Source organism: Vulpes lagopus, chromosome 11 (genome assembly GCF_018345385.1).
Source record: "Vulpes lagopus strain Blue_001 chromosome 11, ASM1834538v1, whole genome shotgun sequence".
NCBI lineage: Eukaryota > Metazoa > Chordata > Mammalia > Carnivora > Canidae > Vulpes > Vulpes lagopus.
Window position 1 is genome coordinate 80551656 of NC_054834.1, and position 11653 is coordinate 80563308.

An 11653-nucleotide genomic window follows, 5' to 3' on the forward strand; every position below is an offset into this window, starting at 1 on the left:
GAAAGTGCTGCTTGCTACTTCTTTAATTTGATTCTTTAGCTACTGCTGTCGAAGGCAGAATTATTTTTCTTTGAGAAACCTAGGAGGTGGTTGCTATCAAAGCAGGATAAAACTTGCTGGAGTTCACAAATTACAAGAGTTAAAACTTTTCTTAAAGTTCTGTTGTTTCAGCCTTTATCAGGAGGAGAGTAGGCCCAAGATCACACCACCCGGGCGGGGAGGAGAGTTCAGTTCTAATAACACACTCAAAGACAGCTAGTCATCAGCTCAATTGGGAACCTCGCAAAGTGAACGGATCAAATATTCCACACTTTATCACCCACAGTACTTTTTTTTCCTTTTAAGATTTTATTTATCTGTCCATTAGAGACACACAGAGAGAGGCAGAGACCCAGGCAGAGGGAGAAGCGGACTCCCTGCGGGGAGCCGGACAAGGGACTCGATCCCGGGACCCCTGGGTCACACCCTGGGCTGGGGGCTGGTGCTAAACCACTGAGCCACCCAGGCGTCCCAGTACTTTCAGGTTTAGAAAAGCAAGTCGTAATTAGGAGCAGAATTACTGGAATATCCAGAGGAGAAAAACTGAAACAGTATCATAAAGCCTCAAAATATATAGAGTCTATCAAGTTTGTTTGCTTCTTAGATGAGCAGTGGGGAGAAAGAGGAGGGAGTAAAAGTTCTTGAGTGTCTATGCTTTCATCTGTTTTCTCAAGCAATTCTAACAATAGTCCTATTAGATAATATTATTATTTGTGCTCTCCCCATTAGTAACTGTAAGCTTAGAGTGTTAAATAGCTCCTCTCGGTTTAGACCCCAGGTTTCTGGCACGGAGTCCTGCCATCTTTCTACTACACTGCATGGCCTCTTGAGGTCACTGAAACACTAGAAACAGTTAGGTACTTTGAGTGATGCTGCTCTGATAAGCTAAATGTATATACTATTTTAAATGAAAGGAATTATTTAATATTATCATTTATTTGGGCTACCAAATTTTATTCACGAAGAATTTCTCCTTTCCTTAATAATGGGGAAGATGTTCTGCAACAAACATTGTCTATTTAGGTGAAGTCTTGAAACTACTTTGTCAGTATGGTCTAATTGCTTACAAACTTTACACATATTCCTAAACAATTAATATCTAACTGCTTCTCCTTTTATTTGAAGGAAACTAAGCAGAGGCTTAGTAAATACATGTCTTGGGCCTACTTTGATTTGAAATGTAGAAGTTCCTACTTTCTTAGCTAAGTGTTTTTCAACACAGCCATGAATTTAATTTGGTACTATTTTACAGCTGGCTAAACGTGTTTGACTTGGGGGCAACTGAGCATCATAAGCAAAACTACAAGATCCTTACCTTGTCTAGAATCTCTTAAATAAATTACCTCAACACTTTGGTGCTATGAAAAACATTGACATAGAATTATAACAAAGAATTAAAAAAGAAGGGAACCCTAGATTTTATCTCACTGAAATATTTTAAAGATTATTTTTACAAAGTTCTGTCATCCATCCATTCTATTTTATTCAGATTTTCTTGTATTCTATTTGAACTTTGCAGTTGTGTCCCAATCCATCTGAAATTTACATTTTTCGACAATAAGTACACATAATCACATTTTTTGAACGTCCAAGCAGCTATATACAGTGTAAGAATCTAATTTTAGAACAGAACACTTATGCTCAACAAACACTATGCAACAAAGAAAAAACATGGGAGCAAATATGAGGCTAAAAATAAGTCTTGCTTTTCATGTGACTGAGCAAGTTGACTGAGAAAATGAATTCAATATCCATCTGTATCAAATGTTTCCCAGAGTCACAAGATAAGGGATTTTTTTCAGGAGGCAAAATATGTCAGATTGATATTTACTGAAATCACAGAAGCTTGAGTTTAGACTTTACTTAATACCTCCTTTTTTATTTACCTTCATCAGAAAGCAGGTAAATGGCAATATAATTTCAAGGTAAGTAGTAATCTGTAGTGGCAACCCACCCTTTCCCCGTGTAGCACTCCTAATAAAGAGTGGCTCAATTTACCTTTAGAAGGCTGTGTGTGTCCTACTAGTATTACCTGTCTGTATTTCCACTGACCCATAGCTGTGGTTTCTTATGTAGACTCAACTAGTGAATAGGAATTTCAATAGTATAGTATTATAATTTTAGTTTTTGTGTCTTAAACATTTACACTTAGTCTTTAGAATACTCCTATTCTGTTCTAAAGAAACACAGTTCACCTTATCAGAACATCATAGTTATCATTTTGAATAACAACTTTGTTATATTAATTGTTTTTTTAATTATGATTTTGTACTTCATCAATAGGGGAAATCTTACTGCCTTAGCTATTAAATATCTGTAACGGTCTATTTTTTCTTATTTTGTTTATCATTATATATAATAATTAGTTGAGTTTCCTTTTAAACTTTTTAACTCTTCCAGCTAAACTTCATCTTAGTATGACATCTTTTAAACTGAGGCCTGTATAGTTGATTCTTTAATTGACCATGCAGTCACTACTATTTGTTCATTAAATTATCAAGTTTTCCACTTAGTACTTTTTAATAAAAAGGCATAAAAGTATGACTTGATTTTACAATTTGAAAGTCTTACTTTGTCATTTACTTTGTTTTCATAGTCTGATTTCAATAGTAATTGCCTCTTCAAAAGGACAGATTTAGGGATACTCCATGACACATTTTGTCTCAAATAGCAAACCATATAGATATGTTTAAAGATGGGAATTATTAATCATTTTCTTGCACATCTTAAAATAATATGGCTAAAATTCTGTCAGGAAATACTAGTGCTTTATACCTCAGAGGAGAAAAATTGAGTAATGTTGTAAACAAAAACCAGTACTAGCTTAGGATTCATATTACCCTGTTTTCAGTCAATATTTTAGAAGCAAAGGAAAAGATACTTGGCAGTATGCTTCATGTCAGCTGGTATGTCACATTACTTTCAAAACTGAGTTAACATGACAGTCTTCCAAAGTTGTGAGAGCCATTTGCAACAAGTATGGTAAGGGCTGGTATGCTTAATAAAGAATATTTAAAAGAAAAAAATGTACACCCAGTATAAACATATGCAAGGCCTTGAATAATCAGCACAGGAGAAATATTTAAATTAACTTTTTTTTTCATTTTCTTGGCTTTTTATAATTATCAAAAATACATACATAAAAATCATTTCATCTGTATTCTTTTATCTATTTCTTTCCTTATCCTATGTCAAGGAATGTTTTTAATTGGACATATAACACTGGTGTAGGTGTAGTAAAACTGATATGCATACAGTATCCTGGCATATAATAAGCACAAGAAATGTTAGGTGGTATTGCTATTATTACAAAATAATTATTATAGAATTTTTAAAACTTTGCTAGTATGTTTAAAAATGTTCATACCTTTTGACCTTGTGATTTCACTTCTAAGAATCATTTCTAAATAAATGATTATAGATGTGGCGAGAGATGTTCAGAGATGTTTGTTAGAGCATTATTTCTAATAGCTCCAAATTGGAAAAATATACTTTCTGCAAATGGAAAAGTGAAATGACTTTTGGCAAATCTACATTGTAGAAACTGTGTATTTCTTATGTTTTTAGATTATTTTGATGATAAGAAAGATGATAAGACTGATAAGAAAACCCACGATAAAATGGAAGCATGTTTAATTGGATGGCTACCATTAATAAATTTGCATAATATAAGCACAAAAATAACTGGAAAACACATAAAATATTAATATTCTCTTCTAGACAGAATACTCAGACAAATAAGTAAATAAACTTCTTTTTCAAACAAATGTAAATACTAAATGTTTTTGTGGGTTTTTTAAAATGAAAAATACCTTTTTTCTCAATGGGATTATTTGAGATTTCTAATTTTTCTTCTGGTTTAGTGGCTTTTCAAAAGTACCAGGAGTAGAAATTCTTTGAATTTTTTTCGTGGTCATTCATGTGATATTATTTTAAGGGGAAATATTACAAATGTATTATTATGGAAAAATACTGTATTTATGTTCTGCAGTTATATTTTCTGAGCATAAGAAAAATCATGTTTTGTTTCATTTTAAATCAAGGGCAACTTTAGGAGTCATCTTTCTTTTTAATAACAGATGAAATTCACAGTCATTGGCACTGGGGTCTTTGATGTTAACATGACATTTACCAAGAAAAATTTGCTATAAAAAGAAACATCACTGAAGGTAGAGGATTATCAAGCTTAGGAATTTTAAACAGGAAATTTTAGACAGGAAATTCAGGTAGGGTTAAAAAAACAAAACTAGCCTCCTTAACAAATCGAACTATGTAGTGAACGTGGTCATTTCATAAATAAAATTGATTATATATGCTGTCATCTTTTGTATTTTTATAAACCATTCATCTACCGTTTTACTGTAGAAATTAAGTCTTTGAAATGGGAAATCCAACTATTTGTGGCCAGTAAGCTGCTGAAGGGATGTAGTCTAATTTTATCAGAATTTATTTTCTGCATTGGCTGATCAACTATGTATTTCAGTCAAAACTGAAAAAGTGCACCCTGTGGGCAGGCACTAGGCTTGACAATGTATGCAGGTCCTGGCCTTCCTGAAGCTCATGTTCCTGACAAGGAAATGTATAAAAAAACAAGAAACAAATTAATTACAAATTGTGCTGAGGAGCAGTAAGTCAAATTAAGAGCATAAGGGGAGCTGACCTTTCTCTTTTTCTGCTCTTCATTGACTTTATAATTGACATTTAGATGAAAGTGGCAGTGCCCACGTGCAACTCTTTTAGCACAGGTTAGCCATGTGGAAACAATCCACAAAGTAAAGCAAAGAGTTAAATTAAAGCTAAATTATTCCCTAGGTTTTCCCCTGGCTCCCACTCAAATTTAGGGCAAAGGAATAAAGATGCCAAAAACCATAATTGAAAACTCCCTGGATATTCAACGGTTTTGAATATCTCCTCCTCCCAAATTACCCACTTAGCACCCAACAACATTTTAGCACTAGAATGAGCCCTGAGAATATACCTCTTCCGTCCAAAATAACCTTTTGCTTAAAGTGTTTCACCGTTTGATCTCAGGCTTTTCTCCAGCTTCCCGTCTCAGCTTCATTTACCCCTACTTCATACAGTTGATACTAAAGCCATCTAAAAGGATGTGGCTCAGAGTTCCATGGATGCAATTATTGTGACGTGTGCTTTCCATCCTTATCCAGTAGAAGTTGTACGTTGCCGAGTATGATTGATTGATTATTGCCTTTGTACTTGATTTTGTCATTATTCATTATTTTCTTTGTCAAACAGACCCACACTCTTCTTCACATAATCACCCAATCCTGTCTCTCAGTAAGCAAAGTAGCTGATGGCTCCCAGCAGCCCACTGTGGAAACATGTAATGATAGCCCTTTGCAAAAATGGCTACTAAGAAACTATACAAGAATGGAAGTGTTTAGAACTATTTTCAAGAATCCTACTGATTATGTTCTCTAATAAGTTTTGGAAGTTTGTGTTGTAGCCTGTATTGAATTTATTTTACTATTCTTGTTATGTTCTGTTACTGAAATCTAGAAACTTCTTTACAATGTACTTAAGAAAAATCTTTATGTGCTATTTCTCCATGGAGTTATTCTTCTTTTACTTCTTAGCTGCTTATTAATTTAGAGGCTGACTATATTTAAGTAGTGTTTGGTCTATTATTAATTAGTAAGTATTTTCCAGTTTTGACTTTATTTCAAATATTTATATATGCATAAATATAATTAATGGAATACATTATGACATATTAGCTCTTTTTTTAGGCTAACTATAGCCATGTTTATATAACAGTAGATTTTGCATTAGAGCTGAAACAAATTAGTTAAAAGGAAAACTAACATAGCCAAAAAAATGGATTGTTTTCGGAATATTAAAATTAGTTAATTTTCTTCACTTCTATTCAGATACTTCCGTTGTGTGAAGATTTAGGATAGCTTTTTTAGAATTTATTATTTTAAAACCTGAAGCTTTAAGCAAATGTATTTTTGAAGACTAAGATGTAATTTTCAATAACTTTATAAATTATATCTAAGTATTTCTTTGTGGTTGGCTAAGTGATATAATAATAAAAGCTTTTTAAAAATTCTCTCTCTTATCACTTGTGTGATTTGTGAATTTCTCCTCAGTGAGCAATAAAATGAATCATTTTTCAGTTCCTGTCAAAAACCTGTTATGGAATTTTTATAAAGAGCGCAATAAGAATATATCCTAGCTCTTGATCTTGAGGGGATTATTAGCCTGTAAATAAAGGCCATTCCATTGTGCAATACCTCCCTATGACAGCACGCTGGAAGTTAGGGCATTATTCGGGTTCAAATGAACCAGTTAAAGGTTAGTAGAAGACACCGTTGAGCTGGGAATGGGCATGACCAGGCTGAATGGAGGTACGAGAGGGGTGGAGAGAAGGGGCATTGGTTTCGTTAAACCTATGTTTGAGAGGAGTTAGAAAGCTGGGAAAGTCTGGACATGTTGACCAGGGAACTTGTGCACAAGGCAATTTACACAGATTATCTTAGTCCATTTTCAAAGCACAGCTGGTAGTGTGACGCCCAACAAGGGGTCTTCTTAGACTTAACTAGACATTTTGTCTCACAAGTTTGGTTTTTTTTTTAATAATAATAAATTTATTTTTTATTGGTGTTCAATTTACCAACATACAGAATAGCACCCAGTGCTCATCCCGTCAAGTGCTCCCCTCAGTGCCCGTCACCCATTCACCCCCACCCCCCGCCCTCCTCCCCTTCCATCACCCCTAGTTCGTTTCCCAGAGTTAGGAGTCTCTCATGTTCTGTCTCCCGTCCTGATATTTCCTACCCATTTCTTCTCCCTTCCCTTCTATTCCCTTTCACTATTATTTATATTCCCCAAATGAATGAGAACATACCATGTTTGTCCTTCTCCGATTGACTCACTTCACTCAGCATCATACCCTCCAGGTCCATCCACGTCAAAGCAGGCGGTGGGTATTTGTCATTTCTAACAGCTGAGGGGTATCTCAGTGTATACGTAAACCGCATCTTCTCTATCCACCATCTGTCGATGGGCACCGAGGCTCCTTCCACAGTGTGGCTACTGTGGACATCGCTGCTAGAAACATCGGGGTGCAGGGGGCCCGGCGTTTCACTGCATCTGTATCTTTGGGTTCGTCTCACAAGTTTACTTACTAGATTCTAGGACAGAAAGCACAGGTGCTGCTCTCGGCAGACCTCCCAGGAGTCGGTGCAGCCCCGGGGGAGCCAGCTCCTCGGAACCGCGGCCTGTGCCAAATGACAGGCGTCGCCACCCGGGAGGGGCCTTGCTTCGCTTTCCTGGCAGGTATTAGGCTGGAGGTGATCAGATGCAGGTGCACCTAACCCTCCAGAGATTACTTTTGCCAGAAGCCGTGTTGCCTAGAAACGGGTCAACATTGTTACCTGTACCAGGTTGCTAAAGGATCGCAGGTACACAGTTGACTAAAGTTGACTTTTTTAAGCAGAAAAGGGCATTTTTGAATACCCATAAGTATAATTAAGCATTTTCTGACAAAGAATCCGATTCCTCAGAATGGTTGGGTAGCTCGCCCAGATCTTCACCGCTCCGAAGGGGGGAGCAGGAATTCACCGTAGGTCTATGTGACCCTAAAATGTCTGGTTTTCTACACACTACATTAGGAAGGAGAGGTTTTTTGGTGAGTTGTTTGTTACCTTTTGGATGGTGGCTTTGGACTATTGATGAATTCCTTCAAAGAAAAAACTTTTTACAAAAAAAAATACTAATATTTTACAAACGATTATTGTTTGTGTACTTGACAACCTATACTCAATCTGATCCTTAAAGTCACATACATTTAAAAAAAAAAAGGTCTACTAAAAGCAAGCAAGGGTAAATGGCTTTTTTTGAAAGACGACATATATATACACACAGAACCTCAAGTATGTAACAAAAATAAAGAATATTTTAATTTTTACTAAAACTTTCTAGAAAAAAATTTTTAGTTTTGTATCTTTTTTCAAGTCGGTTACTGGTTCATAAGACAACAGCACTATTTCTGGCACCATAAGCATAAATCAACCATCTTCTTGCCTATCTTTGGCCTTTGGCCATTTCATCCTCTCTCTCTCTCTCTCTCTCACTCCCTCTCTCTCTCTCTTCTCTTTCTCTCTTCCTCTCTCTCTTTGGTATAAATAGCTTTATTTTGTGTTTCAAAAGAACAACAAAGGTCTCAATCTTGAAATCCCCTTCACGTCCAAAAACCTTGAACTTTTAATTTCCTGCTCGTTGACTATGAAGCATCCCACCACAAGCCTATTTTTTCTCCGTTCAGGATTTCCTCAGGGCGGTGCAGCCCAATGTATGCAGTCCTAATGCAAACAAATAACAATTGTCCAGGCAATGTTTCTCCACCATTTTTATGGCATGCCCCCCATCGCATTTTTAAATCCAACTTTCAATGTGATATCAAAAGCTGCCTCCCACAAAAACAGTTTGTCTGCCTTTAATTTAGGTATTGGCAACAAAAGTATATAGTGTGCTTTCTTTTCGAGATATACCTGCAAATCACCTCCCATACATTCAAACACTTCTCTTCTGGTTGGCAGTTGTGCATATAAAATAATTCTAGGACACCTGGATGGCTCAGGGGTTGAGCATCTGCCTTCAGCTTCTGCCTGCTTCTCCCTCTGCCTGTGTCTCTGCCTGTGTCTCTGCCTCTCTGTGTGTCTCTCATGAATAAATAAATAAAATCTTTAAAAAAAAATTCTAGGCATTGCCCGTGAAACTGAGCAGAAATGTATATAATTTGTGTGCATAAATTAACATGTATAAAACATGTGGACTTAAAATGTTTATCTGAATTTGGTACTGAGAGTGTGCTTATTAATGAATATCATTATTATGCCGAAAGTAAGATACATATATGATATTTTAAAACATATGACCATAACATCCCTTTTTATATTTGATATTGATATTTTTAAAGATGCTTAAAAGTGAAAACCAAAATATGATGATCATACTATCAAGTAACAGGTCTTTGTTGCTATGATAATCATTTGTCTACACTGAATACCTCATAGACACAGATACTATGGCGTGTTTAGTATTTTGAAATGGGAACATCTCTAGCGGTTTTGTTCATTTGGGTCACAGCTGTGACATCTCTTTGCATGTTTACCAAATGGTTACTGAATTAACACATGCCTAAGAAAACTAAGCTTTTGTGAAAGCATGTTAATATTTGCAGCCCTCAAGTGAACTCAGAGCTCACAAATGGGCTTTTTACAAAGGAGCCTGAATTCTTGGCAATGCATGAGGAATGTCAGCCAATTTCTTTAACCATCTGCAGATAAAGGTGCATTAGACATGATGAAATCCTAACAATGAAACTTGTATAATAATTGAAAGCCTCTTGCACTATTCGTTTTACAAACATATCCCTGTGTTTATACTAAAAAAAATTATAAAGGATTTTTTTAAAAAGAGACTTAATCTGATGAACTAGCGAAGTTAAATATAAAAATAGGTTGCACTGATTATTGGTTATCTTTTACAGAGACTCACCTTGAGACATGTTAACAGTAACCAATGCCTCGATGAACCTTCTGAAGAAGACAAAATGGTGCCTACCATGCAGGACTGTAGTGGAAGCAGATCCCAACAATGGCTGCTAAGGAACATGACCTTGGGGGCGTGAAGATTGTTTCCCCAAAGCCATGAAAGTGTCTACACTTTTGTTTTTCCATTATCTCAATTAGGGAAAGATATTAACTTTGCTGAATTGAAAGTTTTAAAATCCTTTTAGTATTCTAAAATACAGTTGTTTATAATTCATTTTTAGGAATGTTTGCTTATTTCCCTACTAAAATTTGTATCTGATCAAAAGAAGCACATACAATATATAAATAACAGCAAACTGTTATCAAACACCAGAAGAACTTGAAAAATAATTTGTGTTTGCTTTAAAAAAAAATAACCTCTATTGCCCTCATCTCATAGGATCAGTCAGGGGCTTATTTTAATTTTTTTCTTGTCATAGTGATTGAAAGAGAGACAATGTAAATGCCTTATGAAATATTTTAATTATGATATATCATCAAATGTTTGAAAAACTCACTCTGTTTCTAATGGACCTTCATGGAAACATGTTGAATTTCTATGTCAATAACAAGGCCACATGTTGAATTATTTCTAAGCAGTGAATTCATCGTACAAGATAGGTTTCAATTTTGTAGAGAAAAATTAAATTGGATATTGACCTCTCAAAGGGTCTATATGAAAGCATCACAGAGAAAATGGAGGAGAGTTTGAAAGTTCAACTTCAAGTACATGAAATCAGAGGAAACTAGGTAGGCATTGAGGGGAGGAAGATAAAACTACACTGAAAAAAATAAATCATTTTAAAAGATACTGTTTTGGTTGCAATCACTCCTAACATAGGTTGAGCATAACAATCATCATGGTCCCAGAGTTGCTAACGGAAACTCAATTCTTAACCATGGACCCATATGGACCTTCTTCTCTTCACTCTAGAGAGTGACTTTGTCTCTTATGCTGTACAGAATTGTAGGTGAAGCATAGAAGATTGGCCATAATTTTTAATTATTTTGCATTCGAAGATTCTAGTTGGACCACTATTGCCATTTTAATTGTATGTTTTAAAAAATAATGCACTACTATCAGAATTTCACTGCCATGCAGTAGTATCTAAAGTTTTCATGGGGGGAATGAGTTCCATACACATCCATTAAACTTTTAATTAAACTGCTTAAAATCATTTGCCATAAACTATATTTTGAGGGAGAAAATAATAGACAACTTCACATGTTCTTTTTCCATCTTAAAACCCTTTGTGTTCAAAATACATGAGCAGAAGATGTGAAAAGGAAGGAAAATTTATCTGAGATTTGTGCTAGTAAGTTTTAGGATCTGACACCATTTAAAATGCCCCTAAAGTTGCTCAACATATGTGACTCATTCATTATAAGTGCACTAGGCTACGAAAAGAAATTTAGGGGGAAATGGAAGAAGCATCCTCTGGAGCAGAAGATACTACATCTTTGGCCCTCATCTCTTCTTAAAAATCTCTGAGAGAAAGTTTTCATCAGTATGGCTACACACAAACTCTTTTTTTGTCTCTCTGCCTCTCTGTTTCTGTCACACACACACACACACACACACACACACACACACACACACACACACACACTGTTTTATAATGAAAGGGACGACACTTCCTGAAGGTCACTAAAATGTAACATGATTTCCCCAGCTAGCATTCCTTCCTCTATTGGTCGTATATTGATTGGTACAACTCTAAAGAAGATTGCTACAGCCTGAAGCATTTCAGGTTTACTCTTTCAAGTGTACACACCCCTCACCTCAAGTTGTCTGGGATTCTTGGAATCTCCTAAAATTTTAAACAAAAGTTAGAATGTTGGGGCATATTGTTTTGAGAAACGAATCTGTAGCATCCAGCAAACTTCACAGGAAGCTATGACGCCCAAGGACCAGTGAACCACTGCCTTAAATTGATAGTGGCCTCACAAAACAACAAGGCTTGACTTAACAATCACATTTTCCATTTTGCTCTCTTGTCTTCCTAGTCATGACTAAACTACAGTAAAATGTCCCTACACAGCATTCTTTCTTAAAC

General features: G+C 35.6%; 1 protein-coding gene across 4 annotated transcripts in view; it reads left to right on the forward strand.

The window, feature by feature from the left end:
• Positions 1–10407, forward strand: part of GALNT13 (polypeptide N-acetylgalactosaminyltransferase 13) — a 514036-nt gene extending 503629 nt beyond the window's left edge. For 2 of the 4 annotated variants that reach the window (XM_041722123.1, XM_041722126.1), the window contains one exon: positions 5293–6056. In XM_041722123.1, coding sequence (XP_041578057.1) covers positions 5293–5478 — 186 coding nt within the window. In that variant the 3' untranslated portion in view covers positions 5479–6056. The other 2 variants (XM_041722124.1, XM_041722125.1) reach the window with 2 other exon arrangements.
• The last annotated feature ends 1246 nt before the right edge of the window (positions 10408–11653 follow it).